The 21,383-nt window shown below is 37.4% G+C and overlaps 1 protein-coding gene and 1 long non-coding RNA gene across 2 annotated transcripts; one reads left to right on the plus strand and one right to left on the minus strand.

The window, feature by feature from the left end:
* Positions 1 to 373: 373 nt before the first annotated feature.
* LOC139116228 (uncharacterized) lies at positions 374 to 8,219 on the minus strand. The gene is made up of 6 exons (XM_070678811.1): positions 7,840 to 8,219; positions 4,804 to 4,879; positions 3,615 to 3,678; positions 1,940 to 2,058; positions 1,172 to 1,199; positions 374 to 771 (listed from the first exon to the last, which is right to left on the minus strand). The coding sequence occupies exons 1-6, from the start codon at positions 7,961 to 7,963 to the stop codon at positions 697 to 699; spliced, it is 486 nt and encodes a 161-aa protein (XP_070534912.1). The 5' UTR covers positions 7,964 to 8,219; the 3' UTR covers positions 374 to 696.
* A 2,033-nt stretch (positions 8,220 to 10,252) lies between these two features.
* Positions 10,253 to 20,611, plus strand: LOC139116230 (uncharacterized). The gene is made up of 2 exons (XR_011548263.1): positions 10,253 to 10,453; positions 17,070 to 20,611. It is a non-coding gene; the product is annotated as an uncharacterized lncRNA (long non-coding RNA).
* The last annotated feature ends 772 nt before the right edge of the window (positions 20,612 to 21,383 follow it).

Below are 21,383 nucleotides of genomic sequence, written 5' to 3' on the forward strand. Positions count from 1 at the left end.
CTCGTAAATTTATAAATAGAAAGGGAATTAGTGGTTTTCATCTCTTGAAGAATTACAAGAATGTGACATGCTGAGCAGTTAATATCCTACTAATCACTGTACTACTCATTTAGCTTGATTGTGTAGGTATGTGTGACAGGAAGCTTTACAAAAATCCTTGATAATTGTCAATACAGCTACTGCATACACATTGAAAGAAACAATCTGTAGTGTAATATTGATGCATTTTTGCTGAGGTGTTGCATGCGGCAAGTGTTGGTGTACTAGTGTTGTTCTGAGCCACCATGATCCACTTTGCTAATGTAAGAAAATCTGAAGGTTAATAAGTGTTCCTGTATGCAAGCATTTACCTAAGACACAATAAAGACATAAGTTCTTTCATGGTTGCATGACCACAAATAATTTTTAATTTCTCTGGTTCTTTTTCATACAGAAAACAGAGTAACACATTTCATGTCATGCTTTTTGGATGAAACAGCACAATGTATGCCCTTACAGTTGTCTGATTTTGTTATGAAAAAAACAAAAAAGTCAATGCAGGCATCAGTTTTCCAATACTACTTTGCATTGTGTCATATATTGTATCTCTTGGATGAAATAACCATTTCTGAGTACTTCTTGTCAAACTCAATCCCATTTAGCATCTTGGATAGGTACTGTCTTTAAAATTGTTGCTAATGGTAACCACTCTGATCACTAAGCAAAGAGGAATACGTCTGCACATTGATAGAACACAGGTGGGGCTGCAGGGTTGTTGGTCTGGTATTGTACCTGTATCAACAGAAAAGACAAACCGCTTAACTGTCTGTACAAAGAATACTTTGTTAATAGTAAAAATGTCAGCACTAGAGAAAACTACTACTGAAATTAAACTATATTGTTACATACTATGAACATCCTTTTATTACTCCTACATGTTTTGAAATACGGATAAAACCATTTGAATTTTTTTAGAGTTCTGTTTGTTCTTAAACCTGGACGTCAAAAACGAGAGAGAAGAGCATTGTGAACTATTCTGGTTTGGTTTGCAAAATACTGATTTGATATGAACAATGCAAACTGTGTGAAATTTACTGCTAAATTGAATTTCAGTTTACTGTTAACAACTAAATATGTCTCGATAATTTAGAAACTGTCAAAAATTATTTAATTTTAGGTATATAATATTTACCTGGATGACACCATGAGTGTACACTACACTGAAATGAAAAGAGAATTTCAAATGACTTTAGGAATATGATATTATGATAATATCTCAATGTTAACTGAAAGGGGTTTTATCTGGAATTCTCATATTTATTTTAGTGTTTTCGATGATAATGAATATACACCCGTCTTGTGTATTTCTGTGTACTGTACTAATACAATCATGTATGCATTTGATCCCAGAGTGCCCGAGTGTCTGCAATGTATTCAAGACAGAAAATTCATACTGTTGTCTCTGCAATTATCAAATGATTATTTCAAATTTCTGTATGTATCTAATGATAAGTTTGTGCATGTATAGCAATGGCGACGATCTATCTTGATATTGATTTCATACATTGTATATATGCTGGACACAAACAGCGTATAAATCCAGCCAATGATTTCTCTTGCCGTGTTTACATATGGCAAATGAGAGCTATCTAGCTATCATGTTGAATTATTATTTATACATATTTGTGACATGATGATATGTACTGTTGAATAACTTTCTCAAAGATTTAAAATGATAGTGAAAATATTCAGTTTGAATACAAATTAATATATAAAATATAAATCTTTATGGACCCAATCTCAGTCAAATAGGATGTAGTTAAGTTAACTACGTAGAGAGTGAGAATTCAAGCCAATCTCTACATCTGACTTTCATCAGATTGGTTTTACTTATGTACTTCATCAGTGAAGATAGGCTGCAATTAACTTGACACAAATACATGTATCCTAGCTGCCTTACCCTGGGATGGTAACATTCACGGAATACAGTGATAATGATGGTTGAGAATCATCAGGAACCATGGACAGCTGTTGGAAAGTTTGCTGTGTTGGATCACTCATTCCAATGGTAAATTTACCCTGGAACAAACCAGATTATTCATCAGATCCTGTTTGTAACCGTGACTTCAAATTTATACATCAGGCATTATGCCTCATGTTAAAGTATTAAGGTTTGGTTTTTTGGAATCATGAATTATTTGTCTGAGTGCAAGCACTTTGAGTCAAAGTTTTAGGGGTGGTGTACCAGTCAGACTTGTTATAGAGATACGCGGTATGATATTTGCATATTCAACGCCTTACACCTTGTTTACATGTTAGTGAGGAGTGAATAAGATATCCTATCTACATACATTTAGAGCAGCACCTGTTCCTCTTGCTTGGCAGTATGGCACCAAGTAACTTGGTCATGTATGGATTTGTCTACAGCATGACACTATAAGCACTAAAAGATTCAGACAGATGTGCTTTTCTGTCACTGCTGCCAATAACTATCTCTATCATCAGTGTTATTACTGCTGAAGTGTTCCCTGTGCATGTGTAACACCATATAAGTACCAGAACCGAAAAGTTAATTATATATGATGCTTCAGACTGTAGTGGAAGTTAGCTGGTACAGACAACAACAATTGACTTTGATGTGTCAAGACAAATCTCATTGTTCTATACTACATTTACATGGTTGTAAATTTGCAGATATCTCACCATCTCATAGATTTCATAAATTAGTTGGTGTTTTCAGCCATGTCTTTTATGTTGAAAAATACCAGATAAGGGGTAATTTGAAATTTTGTGGAACAAGTGGGGTACCCAGCTTTTCCTGTTAGTGCCACCACCAGGATACAGGAAAACATGGGGTTGATGGTATTAGGGTAAATATTGTATATTGCACAGGCAACACTTCGGGCACAATAGCCCAAACATGGCCCGAGGGTAGGAGGGCAAATGGTCTCCTGCCTTGAGGGTACATAGTCCCTTGTTTGGGCTATAATGTTTTTATTACATGCCACACTCACACAATTTTCACTCAAAATTGTTGGTAAATGATAATCAAACACTTTATTTCCATCTTAGATGAAAATCAGTTAAAAATGGAACAATTTTCATCATTGAATGGCGCATTGATATATTTAAACTACTGTTATGCGGTTTATCAATTTTTTTATGCAAAAAATTTCAAATACCGGATTTCCTCAAAACACGAAATTTCAACATTTTTACATTCAAACCATGTCCAGTTGAAAATAATTCCAGTTCACTTTCAGTCAAGTGATGACTACGCGGCCTGCGACGTCATTGATGAGTTACCATTGAATCCTACGGAGCGTGCGATGTTCAATATACGAGGCATGTAATAAAATTCACAATCTGACGAAAATGAATATTCTCAATTGATCATTCTTCATAGGAGTTGCATAGACCTAACATACTCCGAGACAACAGTACTGTCAAGCAATACATCTTCCAGCGTATGTCGTTTGCTGTCATATTGTTTAGTCACAATGCCAAGCGGATCAATAAGCAGCATCTAGGTATTATATTGCTTTACTGATTGAATGAGAGACCAATGATGACTGAGCATGGATCTTACTATGTATAGAGTATGCAGCATATGTCAGCATCTTGACAATACTCACTGGAGTGGTACTATTGAAATGGTCAAGATTCTTCTGAAAAGTCACCGTGTACTGAGACCCCAGCCTAGAAGACAATGTAAACACTTCTGAAAAAAGTTTGGTGATTTATGATGAAATTCCAAATTTATTGTGAATGCAATTTCAATTAATTGATATCCCTACTGATATTTTCTGTTTTTATGTGCCTTATATGAATATTTTTTTTTAATTCAGCAAAGAACATTTGTATAAAATATAAACCAAACATCAAGGCAGATCACTTTGAAAAGTTGCCATGACGATATAGTACCTCACTCAACCCTTATGATCTCTTACATTCTCATATGCCAAATATACCCAGCTCACTTCATCAGCTACCATTTCCACCAGTCCATTTGGCAGAAACTGTTTAATTTCACCAACCTTCCTTGTCCAAAAATTTCTCTGACCCAGTTAAACAGGTACTACAGTTACAATTGTAATTCCTACATATTATCTTAATCAAATTTTGCAAAACTTGTTAACATTTTTGCATGTCTCCTGTATGTTGTAGATATGACAGTAATTATCATGAATTCCTCTTCTAATGGTCTTTGTGAATGCTATATTAAGCACTCTTGCTGCTAGAAGTACCAGAAAGATTTTTGTTTTATGGATTTGAACACGTTTGTCAGATTTAGACATCAGGTAATTAAGCCCAACATAGCCTTTCTTGCTGGAAGTTTCCAAACACCCATTTCTGATAACGCTTGATCATGCACAACATTTAAATATTCACTTTGTTTAACTTTTCCTTTGTAATCTGTGTCATACAGACAATTTACAACTATGATGTACAATCATTTTTATTTCAAGAACATTCATGTTTGAATCAGACAAGGTATCAGAACTCTTCCATTCAAATAAATGCAGTCTCGTCCTTGAAACTTTGAATGAAAATTCAACTTAACATAATTTAAATACATTCAGTGAATTCAAACCTCAAAGATGCATGCCTGTACATTAAACTTGACGATTTCAAAAGGATTAATACCCATTAGATGAAGTTGTTGATTCATGGTCTTATATCTGCTGTGCACAGAATTTGACACGTATAAAATATCTTTGTATATTGTGTTAAAAACATTTATACATGAATAGAGGTTAAATCTGTTGCTGATTTCAACAATATAGGTATATGCAGTTATAGTTACCATGTCTACAAACATACCTTACACCCTGGCTTGGAGCTCCAGTTGAATTTCGACCCCCACAAGGTCCGGTCAGTAAGATACAATCATCAGCACCTAGTATATAAAACACAGAAAATATAATCACCACAATTAATGCCATCAGTTAAAACCATTACACTAAAACCGGATATGAACTGAAAATGCTCACGTGTTTCATTATATATTGCAGTTATGTGTAAATTTGAACCTTTACCACATGTTTGCAACTTCATTGAAAGTATTATGATCAACATAATGAACAATATTCACTGCAGATTAATTCTAAAAGGCCATGAAGTACACAAATATGTAATTAGCTGAAGTAAAAATATTAAATTTCTTGACTGCTGTCATTGTATCACCACTTTATATAGCAAGTGTAATTACCTTTGGCCAAGTCTTTCAAGCCATATGTGCCAAACTGTGAAAGCTCATTAGCTATGCAAATTATAAATTAGCTGACATGAAAATGTGAAATGATTTTCAATATTGGTATAATCATCGATGTACATAGCATGTTTGTCAACTTTGATCAAGTAAATCCCAGTATATATCCCTAATTAGAAAAGATCATTGAATATGCAAATTAGGAATTGGCTGAAGTAAAATGCTTAATGATTTTCAATAATGCTAAATCATAGTATCTTCAATATACGTACCAAGTTTGGTCAATTTTGATCAAGACAAATCAGATATATATCCCTAATTAGGAAAGATCATTAAATATGCAAATTAGCAACTATCTTTCATGTCATCCCTTAATGGTTCCCACTGTTGATATATCTTGGTGTGATCAACATTTGTAGCAAATCTCATTGAATTGTGTGCAGTCGTTCTCAATGTATAGCCGTTTTTTCTAAAATCATTAATTATGCAAATGGGCAAAAAGTAAACAAGCCACACCAACCATAAAGTAATCGGTTCTTGCCATTTGCAAACTGAATCTATGTACTAAATTTGATTCTGATCTGATAAGTCGTTTTTGAGATATCGAGCGCACAGTCAGACGGACAGACACACAGACAGACAGACAGACATCGCTACATCATTAGCCAACGTGTGAACACATGAGCTAATAATGTTAGTAAATAAACCTATATATGTTAGGGATGCAAATTAAAACCTTGTGACTTTCACAAGCTGTCTCTGAGTGTATCAAGTGTTTCAGAGAGTATGCAGGGTCAAAACACTTTACTTGACAAGCTATTTGCTTATTTTACTTGAGTGTGGGCGGAAACTAAGATAAGAGTAATTCAATTTCTAATCATGTGACCAGAATACACAAATTTATTTTTCCTCATCTGAAATAAAGTCGCAAAATGATGAACTGGATACTAAGATCTTAAAACTACATATATTTCTTGCTTTGAAAATACGTCACGTAAATGGTTTATGTTTTATTTACAAAAATCAGGTAAACTGATGAAAAGTCTGCATAATACAAGTAGAATTAGAAAGAATTAAGCCACCCCATTTAATTTCAACACTTGCAGAGTTCTAAAGATCTGAGACAGCTCAGTTTATTGAAATAAATGGAGTATAAAATTTATCACATCTCTTCAAATCATGGGCTATACTCAATGAAATATAAACAGAAATTACAATACTAAATTGATAAATTATTTTCAGAAAATTGTCACATACGATGAATTCTAAAAGAAATGCAATGGTCTTCTTAGCAGAGAGATTTTATTGATGAAAACAACTAAAACGTATCACTGTAAAAGATTTTTATCAACTGACACTAGGTGCTTTACATGTATTTTGATGATTTTGACAATACTAGTACATGAGCTAGCTGAGAAACTAATGTTTATTGGTATGAGGTCTTCAAGTTGTTGAAGTTCAAAAATACCTGACTCCTTTGCTGAATAGTTTTGTTTTGCTGTTGACAGAAACCAGCAAAACAAATGGTATTGCGATAAAATGGTATTGTTATAAACTTAATTTGGCACCACTGCCATTGTCAACTGACTGTGATGAAGAACAGTGCCATTTTACTTGAGATCTACCTTGATGGAATTTGATTTCACCTAAAAAGTACAGCTACACCATTAGTAAGGTCATTTTGTTATCATTTCAAATCTCAGAGCTTTTATTCCTTCAGTGGTCAGCTACTCTGAAGTAGGGGTGTTGCTGGACAAGTGGTGAAAGTTAATGGCAAATGGGACCCCCTATCCTGGGGAAGTATACTTCAGGCAAATACTGTTGAATGATATTGGTATGATCTGGACTTTGCAATATCAGAGGTACAACTTCATTCAGAATGTCCCTAGAAATGGGGAGAACATAACTTGCTTTGCACATCAGGTTATTTTTTTAGTGTGAAACAAACAAGACATGCTCTAAAAAGTAAACCAAAGACTGAATAAAATGGTTGTATGTGGAGAGGAAGCAAGAAATGCAAGGGGATTATATGCATTTTCTTATTTAAGAACAGATGTGTAACACAGAGGCAAATATTCAGTACAGGGAAACTAATACTTCCATAAGTTAGAAGCAACAATGTTGTGTTCCATAGTTTGGTTGGCGCGAGTTCTGATACGTTTGCAAGGTTTAATCTGATAAGCAGACAGTAAACTACACATAGGAATACAACCGGGTCACCTCTGGAACACATTCATGAAGACTTTGAACATAATGACTAGATAATATGCTGGTGTACCAGCAACCATGCACCACCTGAATATTGCGGACACTGGAACTATGCTTGTGCGGTAAAGATAATACTGGTATATAATACTGGTACGCGGAATCAGTTTCACTCTGCTTTGGCATCCAGTATAAATGATAGAGGTAGTAGGCAGACATGCCTGAATGTGTGATATATTAATACATGTATCTTTTGTTACATATATTTGGCAGTTAAAGAACCTTTACATGTAATCGAATACAGCAGAGTTGCGCTTGCTGTGTAATCTTTTCCCAAAGGTTAGCCTAATTGTTTAAACGTGCTGCATAAAACAATAGGTAGTGTTACATTACCAATTGTTTTATACAATTATTAAAGAAAAAGTCGAACAATTAATACATACCTGGCGTGTTGAGTCCTTGCATGGAACCTCTTTGTGGTGGACTGATCATACAAACGTGACATTCAACACAGATGAAAAATAAACTGGCGATGGACAGAGAAAATAGGAAGTGTATCGACTTCATTTTTGCAGAGTGCTGATACCTGGGGAGATGCTGGGTGGTGTGGTTGTGCTGTGTTCCTGTAGCTGTACTCAGTAGTGACAGTGCTGGTCTGGATCCGAAAACGTCTGACCTATCTAGCGTCTCGTACTGGTATGCTTTCGCTCAGCGATCTAGGATGGTTCTTATAAGTTGTGTATCATTCCTTTGACGAATAGAACACTTGAAACTGGAGTGTTTTAATCAAAAAGTGGGTTGACCCAGCATCACGTGCACGGACAGGAACTTTGACACCAGAATTCGTACAGTAGGCTAATACCAGGAGGGACCAATTAAAATGTCGGGGTTTATCGAAAGGGGTGAGAACGTAAGTTTAGTACATTAAATGTTCTTTTTAACAAACTGAGCTACAGACGACTCAAAAAAGCACAAACTATGGAAAGTATATATTTCTATACTATGTATGTTGACAAACACCAGGTAGTGTGCATAGAGTTGGTATGGGCATTGCATTTCCCGACCTTGACCTGAATTAGTTCTCAGTAGCCCGAGCGTGAGAAAAAAAATACATTAGTTATATGTGTGTGTATATATATATATATATATATATATATATATATATATATATATATATATATATATATATATATATATATAATATATATATATATATATATATATATATACGAGAGAGAATGGTTGAACGTTTCCTTGAGCAAAAGTTTAAGCCTTTCGTTTTCAAGGCGCATAAGACGTTAAAGACAATGGCGCTATCTTCAACCAGGTTACCTAGTCTTCATATGCCGCTATACGATTGTAAATTACACCTCACGAAGTCGAAAATAAACACCGCGCCAAAACGATGGAAAGACGATATGGACAGTTGTATAATTTTATGAATAAAACAAATATCGGGTTATGAGTACTCAACATACACTATCAGAGAGTGTTGTAAGGTACAGTACTCTCAGTACAAAGTTGGAAAATTACAAGTACATATAACTGAATTGCATCAGTGACAGCATTAAATGCAACAATGAACATACCGGTACATGAGAAAACAACTTTGCATAGTTACCAACTTTGATTAATCCAAACCAACTTTGATTAATCCAAACTCCCGTCATATATCGCACACTAGTTTTAAACATAAAATCTTTACAAATTCCTGGCACATTCGATTTTGTCAATGTGTACTTTCTGTCAAGGAGACGAGATGGCTTTTCACACTGCTAATATAAAGTTTGAAGATATACACTTTTTTGAAAGTTTTTATGACAGGGTTGTTAATTTGAGAACTGAAACTCATGTTTAGAAGTGAATAAAATACCAAGATCATTTACACTATTTACCTGAACGAGAGAATTCCCATAGCAATAGTCATACTGAATAACTCATTTGTTTGTAAAAGTATATATAACATTACAAGTTTCCAAATACTGCACTATCTATAAAATGAATATTTGCTCAAGAGCAAAGCATTCATCCTGTGTCCCGATAGTGCAGTAAATTTTAGCATATCTGGCTGGTCATAACATATAAAAATGCCGAAGTGGGCTTATCAGCTTGTTTTCAAGTTAAGTTCTTATGCTTTTAAAGGCAAGTTCTCATGTGGCACGAGTTCGTATATCACTAATGTACAAAACAACGTGCGGTCATCAACAACGAAACATCAATACTATACCGTGTTGTCTTCCATTATGCTTTCCATTACATTATGCTTTCCTAGCTGCAGCACTGCAGCTACAACTACAAGGTTCTATGAAGTGTACGTAACACAGGATCAAAAGCTTTACTGAAATCTATGTAAATAGGCCTACTGTCAACTTGCAACATAGACAAAACGAGCAATCAATATGTACCCACAGGCCAGCTATCTATTAAAGTACTTTAAAAACATCGATGAGTCAAGAAATATCAGTGTAAAGGAAAAATTTACCTTAAAAATATTATGATGGCATACTTTCCAAATACATTCATCCACGATAAATAATGAGATGATATTAACAGCGACTATGTTATCAAATAATAACTGAATAATCTGATATAGGCCTAAGCTTATATGTCTACTAATGATGAAATAACATAAAACGATCGAATATAGCAAATGATGACATAATAAAGATGAATTAAGTTTCAAATAACGAGATCAAGCTAATTTTGGCATTGCTCTTATACCAAACTGTGAAAGAAAATATTCGTCCTTATTGGAAATATCACAGCATCGAAGGGATCGTGTGGGGATTTCGTGTATTCCCCCAGTGACCCTGACAGTTGTACTTTGTGCGAACTCACTGAGTGAGAGCGCCCTCATTTTACCATGTGACAAGAATGGTGCATGTGGACAAGATACGAAGTTGATGCTCTGTGTGTGAATTCCCGCTGAATCTTTAGACTTTTCTTCACTTACCATATTTATAGAGCAAAATTAAGAGAAGTATGACACTGGTACAGCTATACAGGATCAAACCGACGTTAGCAGCCGTGACGTCATTAAAGACAGCGGACAGAATTGTAAGTCACTGAAGTGAATATAAATGTATTAATTACTCATCATACTGCCGTAGTCACACTTTGTATTCCATGATTTACTTTGCTATGTCACTCCAATATTGATCGACTGGTTCCTTCCAAGCCATACGATCGACCTACAAGTGTTCGTGCTCCTACACTCTGTACACTCGCCCATCGGGCAAGAGTGTAGATAGCTGCATAATACTTTGTAGCCCTTGGGCCGCGGCCGTGCGCCGTGGCTGAAGAATTCCGTTGTGTTGGTTGTCTGACATTGCACAGTCAACACTACAGAAGAAGCCAGGGCTACAATTATTGCAGCTAGAGTGTACATATAATATTATACATAAATATAATTTTCCATCAAGTAGTTAAAATATACGGGATCGGTTGAGGTCGTTACATTTAGGGCACAGGTGCCTGGGTCCCGGTGCCGTGCCGATTTATCCCGTGTCTGGTTCCCTGACCATTTCCCCGGTAGAGGGCGTGGGGAAATATAGGGTCAGGTACCGGCTATAAATGTAAACATGGACGCTATTGGGTTATAATAAAACAAGCTGTGATTGGATGAAAGTAACACTTGTAACTTTTCTCGTGTTTCTTGGGTTTCGCACTTTCAGGCTCACTTGACACCAACTTCTTGTTTGTACCACAAAGCCGTGGAGTAGAAAGAAAGACTTTTTACCTCCATGATTTAGCCACTGTGATTTAGCACACCTCTTGATACTTTTAGAACGTCGACATGATGACTGGCATTTTTCACGAAATTCGACACCATTCTATCCATCGAAATCAATCGTCGTTCACAGTTCCAACAAAGTTTGCTTTCAATTAGCTGTGATATCGCAGCAGTACTTAATTGTAGCGTGTATCGAACGTTCTCTGGTCATTGGGGTCACGCCACAGTCGGCGATGACCTCAATGACCCTAGCGCGTTCGATACACGCCACAAGTACTGCTGCGATATCACAGCCAGCCTTCAATCACATCTATTTCCCCGTACTTCTAGATTAATCCTTTCAGTTTATGTTTCCCGTCTCGTGTGCCAATGTTTTTGGTTCGGATACCTGTGTTCGAACATAATTCTGATCCAGTCGAATTTTGACCGGCGTTTTCATGGTAGCAGCCTAGCTGCAAAATTGTAGCGCTACGGTGAGGCGGTCGGTGATTTTTGGTTTTTGCGACTTCGCTCACCAGTAGCGCTACAAGGCCGATGGCCCTGGGGAGTATCATATAGCGCGTCGTACTCGACCAGGCGTTTTGATGTGGAATGCAACATATTTACTGCATTTGGTCGTACCGATTTATCACTTCTGAAGACTAAACAGTATACTGCACTAACTTTGTCATTTATGGGGTTTGGAATTTGTTGAAACACGACGATCGCGTTCCGAAACATTTCTGGGAGCCGTCATTACCAACTTCCGGTAATGGCGGCTCCCACAACACCGACGCCCCACGCTCAATGTTTCAGAACGCGATCGTCGTGTTTGAACAAATTCCAAACCCCATAAATGACAAAGTTAGTGCAGTATACTGTTTAGTCTTCAGTAGTGATAAATCGGAACGACCAAATGCAGTAAATATGTTGCATTCCACATCAAAACGCCTGGTCGAGTACGACGCGCTTATATGATACTCCCAGGGCCATCGGCCTTGTAGCGCTACTGGTGAGCGAAGTCGCAAAAACCAAAAATCACCGACCGCCTCACCGTAGCGCTACAATTTTGCAGCTAGGTAGCAGCCATATTTGTTGTAGCATGTTCTGTGAGGTGACTAACCTCCGCCATCTTGAACAAAATTCTGTTCAAGATGGCTACCCGGTACCTGACCCTATATTTCCCCACGCCCTCTACCAGGGAAATGGGTCAGGGAACCAGACTAATTTTATCCCTTGCCGATTTCGTCCCCCGCGCATGCGCAGACTATCCAACAGGGCTTCACTGGGATAAGATCGGCAGCTATAGCTGCCGATTTCGGTTCTGTTGCCGATTTCGACCCTCGACGCAAAATTCAAGTTCACGCTAAAATTTCTGCCGATTTCGGTTCTGCAGTTGCCGATTTTGACTCTCGACTCAAAATCCAAGTTCACGCTAAAATTTCTTCCGTATAATCTATCAGGTGGTCAATTTTATGTGTCTAAATAAGTTGAAAATGTAAATAAGTTTGGATCAATCGGTGTAATTTACTCCGGGAATTTACTTGGAACATAGAACTGCTATAGCTGCCGATTTCGGTTCTGCAGTTGCCGATTTCGACCCTCGACTCAAAATCCAAGTTCACGCTAAAATTCTTTCGTACAATCAATCCGGTGGTCAATTTTATGTGTCTAAATAAGTTGAAAATATATTATAAGTTTGGAAAAGTGCATCAATCGGTGTAATTTACTCCGGGAATTTACTATGAACATAGAACTGCTAAGCTTGTAGCTGCCGATTTCGGTTCTGCAGTTGCCGATTTCGACCATCGACTCAAAATCCAAGTTCACGCCAAAAATTTCTTTCCGGTGGTCATTTTTATGTGTTTAAATTAGTTAAAAATGTATTATAAGTTTGGGGAAGTGCATCAATCGATGTTATTTACTTGGAACATAGAACTGCTATAGCTGCCGATTTCGGTTCTGCAGTTGCCGATTTCGACCCTCGACTCAAAATCCAAGTTCACGCTAAAATTCTTTCGTACAATCAATCCGGTGGTCAATTTTATGTGTCTAAATAAGTTGAAAATGTATTATTAGTTTGGTGCATCAATCGGTGTAATTTACTCCGGGAATTTACTTGGAATATAGAACTGCTATAGCTGCCGAGTTGCCGATTTCGCCGACCCTCGACTAAAAATCGAAGTTCACGCTAAAATTTCTTTCGTATATAATCTATCCGGTGGTCATTTTTATGTGTCTACATTAGTTGAAAATGTATTATAAGTTTGGGGAAGTGCATCAATCGATGTAATTTACTTGGAACATAGAACTGCTATAGCTGCCGATTTCGGTTCTGCAGTTGCCGATTTCGACCCTCGACTCAAAATCCAAGTTCACGCTAAAATTCTTTCGTACAATCAATCCGGTGGTCAATTTTATGTGTTTAAATTAGTTAAAAATGTATTATAAGTTTGGGGAAGTGCATCAATCGATGTTATTTACTTGAAACATAGAACTGCTATAGCTGCCGATTTCGGTTCTGCAGTTGCCGATTTCGACCCTCGACTCAAAATCCAAGTTCACGCCAAAAATTTGGGGGGATGCGTACGCGATCTTGCCAGTTTGCGCCCCATTGTCGACCAATACTGTTTCATCTGCAGGAATTTCGGTACAAGTATACGGTTTGACAGGCTATGATAAGAATGCTTCTCAACAAAAAGTCGAAAGGGCTGACATATGATAGAAGAAAGTGGCTTCAGATTCGGGGCTACATGTCTGGGGCCGTTTTATGAATAGAAACCATGTTGGATAGTCTGCGCATGTGCGGGGACGAAATCGGCAAGGGATAAAATCGGCACGGCACCGGGCCTGGGTTGCCGGTGTACATGCACTCTCTCTATGCATGTCACCATCAACCCAGGCACCTGTGATTTAGGCTAGGTTGCTGGCTACGCACTAGCAAGCCGGCCAGGTCGCTGGCTGCTCCAGCTCACTGAGCAAGCTACACTGGGCCAGCCACACTGTGTAGCCAGTGAGGGGCTGTGAGTGTGAGAGAGTCCGAGACCCCCCCCCCAAGCCTGAACGTTTTTAAGGGTTGGGCAATAGCGCTGATCGCAAATGACGTCACTGTTCTCTCTCATTAATATAAATAAACATTTGTCCGCATTTTCCGCATAAACGACGAAAATAAAACCTGCGAGTGTTAGAAAGGCTATTTAGCGTCACACTTATCCATATGAATTGATGACTGAGACTACAAGCTGCAACAACAGCTGCGCATACGACAAAATTTGTCCGAATTTAGCATATTTGTCCGAAAGTCGCACGCATGCAGCTATATTTAGTAACAAACCCAAAATCGCGATCCACGCTATTGATACCAGGAAGGGAATTTCAAAGATTTTAGGAAAATAAATATTCCAAGCAGAATTCTATGATTTTTAAAGTTCAGCCATGGTTTTTTACAAAAAAGATGGAATGTGAAAGAAAATCTGGCAAATTTCCATACATTTTAGCACCTTTTTGGACTCATATCAAATCTTCGTACTTTTCCTGATAGGGCAGACTACTTTAGACAATAATCCATGCTATATTTCCTGTTTCACTTCTACACAACTGTAAATCTAGTAGCTGGTAACTATTTACAATTTTATTCTAATCCTCATGAGCTATTCCTTCTGTGCCTATATATGCAGCCTGTATAAGCAAGCATATCATTGCATATACATTTGTTGACAACCAAATGTTTAACCCTTACCTTGTAACTTGTCAACAACAATTGTATACTATACTTTGAGTCACTAGCCTAATCAAAAGTCTGTTGTATGTATGTATTCATGTATGTATGTATGGTTGTATGTATGTATAGTATACTGCTATATTTCAATCGGGTTCGAACCCACAACATACGGCATCAGTCGCCTAGCGGAGAGGCAACAGAGAGAACCGCTCGGCTAAATCTCCATTCTCAAAAAAAAGAGTGGGTTCAATAGCCGGCTAAGTTGTTACATTTTCTGACTGAGACCGCTCCACACGTTGTAGAGTTCGTAAAGCACTCATGCACGCATGTATGTTTAATTGTGCAGATATATGTCTGTCAACATAAAACTCCAAAACCGCAGCACCTACCATCTTAGTCTCTGGTTGACAGGTGGAGATGTGAATTTGTTCAAATGAACATGAGAGTGTCAAAAATATGCAAATGAGGTAAAAAAAAGGGAAAATCCAGCAATTGCTACAACTCTGTATCCACAGGCCAGATTTGGTTGAAACTCCGTATGGTTAGGGTTCTTTGAGGTGACTTAGATTTGTTCAAATTGTGGTGAAATTTTAATAGTTGTATTTTTGGGACCTGTTTTTGGTCAAAAAACCTCCAAAAGCTCTCGTACCATTGCCTTGAAACCTGGTATGCATGATCCTAGGGTTGGCCTCTGTTAGATTTGTTCAAATTGTAATGAAATTTTCATAGTTGTATTTTTTGGGCAATTTTTTCCAATTTTTGGTCAAATTTTTTTTTCTGTGAAATCGCTCATCTGATTGCTTTGAAACTTGGTATGCATGTTCCCGGGGGAAAACTTAGTTAATTATACTCATTCTGCCTGCCACATCAAACCAAACGTGAGCCAAGTGTCATTGACACTATGTTTTCATAATGCTTTCAACAAAACTATTTTAAAAATCATGAAACATTTTTTTATTTTCATTAAGAAGCAAGGTATCAGAGAAACATATCAAAGTTGCACTTGAACTTGCATGCTTATCAAATATAAACAGAGATAAATTTTCAAATATTGAGAATATCCCATATTTTGATTCAATAGCGTTACAGTGTCAATAATGAATCACAAAGATGTCAATAGAAGACACTGAGTTTTATGATGTGTCTATGGTGAATTCAGCAGAACATTGTTGACATCATTGATTTTATAGTTTCAATGTATTCAGTGCAAGGGAAGGGTTAAAATCAATTATTGAGATGTAAACATTGTTGTATACAAATTTTATGTCTGAACGTATCATCAGACATTAGATCCATTTTTACCCAGTTTAATAACCTGATTATTTGCCATGGGAAAACAAAATATTCCTAATATTATATAGGGCTCAGCCCTTGGTGTCGCGCCAGGGGTTAAGATTGGCAATGTTATTTGTATTGATTCATGATAAACTGTAATTGTTACTTCATAAACGTTTATATGACAACTATGCCCAGTTTCCCTCTGATGAAAGCAGTTCACGTACTTACACGACGTCAAACCCTGCAGCAGGGCAGGTATAGATTTTCTGTAGCATGTAAAAATTTTGGACAAAAATTGGCAATTTTTACAATGATAACAGCCTATGGCGTTAAACAAGGGACGTATTATGCAATAATTATCATTGCAATGGTAACCGCACTGCCCACCTTCCACTTGCAAGCTGAAAACTATAGCGTTCCGTCTAAAAACTTGCAATTTTTGAATCTAATTATTGACACAGGGGGCGCTCTTCTATAATTCAATCCCAGCATTCTTTGCGTATGCCCCCGTTCATATGCACGACAGTTTTCTCCGTTTATCTATATCAACGATACTTTGTATCAGCGACAAGGTGTATAATAACATTTACTGGCTAATAAAAGAGGTATATTTTATAAAAGGCATGTTATATCATAGTAATTTGTTTCGTATTTGTTTATTTACGAGTACTCAAAAAAAAAACATGGCGGCGCCCATCATGAGAAAGAAGGGTACACTTCCGGTTACTCGCATAGTATATTATGAATAAGCGCATGCGTAGTCAGTAAGCCGCTGGCGCGACTATTAAGCAAACAAAAGCAAACCAAAGTCTTTCCATGCATATTTTGGTTGAAACATACTATGATTACATAGCTAGTACTTGCTGAGTATATCGTTTTTAGCTTTCCTTTGAGAATTTGAAAAAATTACAAATTCCATCTCATTGCAACAAACCACCAATATTTTGTATATTTAATTTCAGATATCAAATTCAGTGAGCGGCCTGCACCGTGTACATCTAGCATCAATTTACACGCAACAAAGGAATCGACAGAACAATAATCATAAGAATAAAAGCAAGAAGAAGAGATAGATTGCCACAGTATACATCATACAACGATGATAGCAGATTAACACAGCAATACATGAAAATTACAGAACAGGACAGAACTGACCAAAAAAAAGATATTCTTGTGTATGAAGCAACTTCAAATACCTACCTATGGGGTGCTAGTGCTGTTTTCTATGGAGGTTCTGTGGTCGCTATGGCTTTCTTGCCTTTCAACGTCAGTAAACTCCTATCAACAGGTGAACCAGTGTTATTGGACTTTGGAAACACATTATTAGTGACACTGTTGATCAACATGTGGATCATAGTACAGCCTGCAGTGCTTAGAATATTCACAAAGCGATACATAATTCGTGGCTATTTCAATGAGGCAGCCGACACGTACACTTTTGTAATGCAATCCTGGTTTCTGCTTTTAAAGAAAGTAAAAGTGAAACCAAGACAAGTTCAAGTAGCTTCTGTCTTCAGTAGAAATTTTCTGACCAATTCATTCACTTCATTCTATGCAAACGGTAAACCCTACTTTGCAATTGTTGACCGTTTTAAGCTGCCATATTATTACAATCATTTGATGGGTTACGAATAGATTGCATTAAAACAGTAATCAACATTTAGCTGATAGCCCATGCAGTGTTCTTACCACCATATGCGTTGGTATATAATGATACCCATTTGCAAGAACACATTATCAACAATCTGTTGCTCCTTCCAATTTGGTAAATTTGTTGTGTTTGATGAGAAAATCTGCATGCCCATAATAGCAACAATTATGAACCTTTGTGATTGACAGATCAAGCGGAATATTCAAGAAACTTTCAAGATACTTCTTATATGCTATCAGTTCAACTCAAGTAAATATTACTGAAGTCTTGGCAGACCGTGAAAATTATCATGTTTACACATAATTTTAGTGGCCTTAAATGGTCAAGTCAAACAAAAAATGTTGTAACAAAAATTTGGCATTTTGACAGCAATGTCATACACACAATAGACACTAGACAAACTCCAACAAGGTTAAGGCTCTAAGACAAGAAATTGACCTCTTAAATCTAACAATTCTCTAATGGTTAATAAGCTCAGAACCCCCCGTAAAGTATACATTTTCTGAAAGGCTTGATGTGGGGGAACATTTTGGTAACCACAGTGTCACCATTGTTTACATAACTATCATGTGACAGGTAATTTGCCTAACCTTTCAAAAATTGTTTTTTTTAGCTCACATTTGGTATACCAATGTGAGGTTATCGTATAAACTGAATCAGTTCATTTGCATCTGATTTGCATGTCTGTATGTCTGTATATTTGTGGGTATGTGCGGATGTATGTCCGTCACACACAAAGGCTCCCATACTGCCAAAGCTACCATCTCAGTATTTGGTGTACAGGTAGATGCAGGGGTTGAGGTGTGAATTTGTTCAAATGAACACGTCAGTGTCAAAAATGTGCAAATGAGGTAAGAAAAAGGGAAATCCTGCAAATGTGCAGGAGTGATGGCCAGTGTCTGAAACAGGCTTGAGTCATTTCCTGTCATTGTTTATGAACTGTTACATATTAACAGACCAGCTCAAACCATAGACAGTAGAGGGGGAAGACTGTCTATGGTCCAACTAAGAGGGACTAACTGTTTCTGCTATGCATGTTGCTAAAGTTGACCTCCAGTACCTAAAGTTTCAGACCTTATTTACTTTTGTCATTCTTTTTTTTTTGGTTTAAATATTTCTTGTTGTTTTTCTGGTTATACTGTGCAGAAATCATTGTCAGAACATCAACGTAGAATTTTCCTTCACTGAACAGATAGAAACAACATTTATTGTTGATCTTAGGTACCCATTCTGGTATGTACCAATCCTGATCAAATTTGAGCGACACCGTATAATTGCGGTATTTTTCTATGTTTTGTCTCAATACTTCAAAATATCTGACTCAAACTTGCTGGAATGCTAGCTGTTACAACGCTCTTCCAAAGTGTGTCTCAGATTTTTTATCTCTTGTTTAGTTTTTGTGGAGCACAATTTTAAAGAAAGTTCATGCTCAGAGTCCAAGAGATTCTGTGCTATTTTCATCAATATACTGGCACGTCTAAGTTTTTATCAGCTGAATTGCTTCTCCTGCCTGGCGTCGCCATGATGTACGGTCCGTGTATCCGTTGTTTCCCACGTGGTCAGAGTTTGACCTTCCGGTTTACTAGTCTCCCTAGCATATTACGAGAAATTTGATGGAATTTCCAGTGATGTCATATGACGTAGGCATGATATATGATGCATTGTGATGTAGCCACAACGCTTGCAAGCCGAGCTGTAAAAACTCTTCAGTGAACTAGGGCGTCTATATCGAAACCTAAGTTGGTAGTGGCGAAATGGTTTTGCGGTAGCTCTGCATGGCAGGGCTGTTTGTTACTGGCGTTATACGGCCTCCCACCACAGCCCTGCAGACTGCTATAGGCAGAACCGCTGGTAGCTCCTCGGAAATACGGCGCGCAGTTTCTCCGCCGAAAACAGCCGATTTTGAATCCAAAACTTGCATTGATCTTCGTTTTCGAGCACACCCATCTCGCCTAGGTACACGATATGCTCAGCCGCACTTGTAAACTTACGCAAAGCCTACTTTTCTCTCTCTATGCGAGAGAAGCGTTCATATCCGCCGCCATTGTTAATCTCATTCAACCCATGAGCACTCTGGCGAAAAAATGAGTGTATCGAAAAGTGTAAGTGGTATCGAAAAGCGAATGAGTGGTATAGAAAAGTGGGGTGCTAATTTTGGCATTAATTACGCTCCATAATATATCTCAAAGCATTGAAACAAAACATAGGGAAAACCGATTTTTGAAAGGTTATGCAAAGTACCTGTCACGTGATAGTTATGTAAACAATGGTGACACAGCATACATAATAACATACTTCCTCACAGCAGTTGTATTACAACCAGTGAACCATATGGTGATGTAAAACCATTCTTTATAGAAGTATTGAAGAGGAATGCACATGCTTTGTAAACGAAAAATAAATGCAGACTGATTATGTTCAATTTTGGTTGTATTTTTCAAACCGCATATCATCCTATCTTTCCTAGATTTGGAGTGGACTAAGAAGTTACCCACTTGGCCCAATATAATAGGTGTTTTACTGTCCTTACACCAAATTTTGCACAGAATTCCCTCTAAAGAACTTGTTACTTCATTTGATAATTATCTTTTGACACAGAAAATCTGTAAAGTCTCAATGTCATATTTTGTCCCGTGTACCATTGCATTCCCTGATCTTTCATTAGAGAGTTCCATTGTTTCAAGAATTATCTCATTGGAGTCTATGATTTTTTCTTGACCTGTGTTCAAACTTACATAATTGGCCTGGCAGGGGTTTTGTTTGTTATTGGCTTGTTTTCTTGTGTTTTATAAATGCAATGAACCTGAATAAAGGATCTGGCTGGCAAGAATGCCAGTACTAGGATCAAGTGTACTCTGTTTCTAATCTCATTCTATCCCAAGGGTTGTTAGTCCCCACGGACACTGTCCGGCAGACTTATAGGACTCCGTCCGTCCGTCTGTCCGTCCGTTCAAGCAGTTATCTCAGAGATGCCTGAAGCGATTTCATTCAAACTTAGTACAAGGATTATTACCTATGTCATACATATGCATGTCAATTTGTTTTGTGATCCAATCCAATATGGCTGCTTGGTGGCTGTTTTGTTTCTCAGTGATGCTTGGAGCGATTCCATTCAAACTTGGGACATGGATTACTCCATATATTATACATATGCACATTGATTTTTGTTTTGATCCAGTCTAAAATGGCCACGTGGCAGCCATTTTGTTTCCTGTATTTGATGACCGTGCGTCCGTTCATGTAAAATCTCAGCCATGCCATGAGTGATTGCATCGAAATCTGGTACATATATTAATCTCTATGTCACATATTATATGTATGCAGATTTTTGTAATGATCTGATCAAAAATGGCTGTGTGACGGCCGTTTTGTTTCCTGTATTTGATATCCATCCACAGGGTCTCCAGGATTCATCCACAGGGGCTCAAGGATGGCCAATTAAGAGATAATAAAGAATAATGCTATGTCCATGCATAGGGGCTGATGAATGCAGATATCTCAGATATGCCTGTGCCAATTTTTTTTAATTTGGTACAAGGATACTATTTTCGAACACCTGACATCACTTCTTGGTCTTTTGGCCATAGGTCCATATATCTTTCTTTCATGAATTTGACTTTGTTTG

This window comes from Ptychodera flava, chromosome 17, assembly GCF_041260155.1.
Source record: "Ptychodera flava strain L36383 chromosome 17, AS_Pfla_20210202, whole genome shotgun sequence".
Taxonomy (NCBI): domain Eukaryota; kingdom Metazoa; phylum Hemichordata; class Enteropneusta; family Ptychoderidae; genus Ptychodera; species Ptychodera flava.

Excerpts from the sequence above, each read along its gene's own strand:
- LOC139116228 (XM_070678811.1), bottom strand. The coding sequence starts at position 7,963 with ATGAAGTCGATACACTTCCTATTTTCTCTGTCCATCGCCAGTTTATTT. Across the intron at positions 4,880-7,839 it reads GCAAGGACTCAACACGCCAG|GTGCTGATGATTGTATCTTA; the intron begins GTATGTATTAAT and ends TTTATATACTAG. Across the intron at positions 1,200-1,939 it reads GTGAATGTTACCATCCCAGG|TGTAGTGTACACTCATGGTG; the intron begins GTAAGGCAGCTA and ends TTTTCATTTCAG.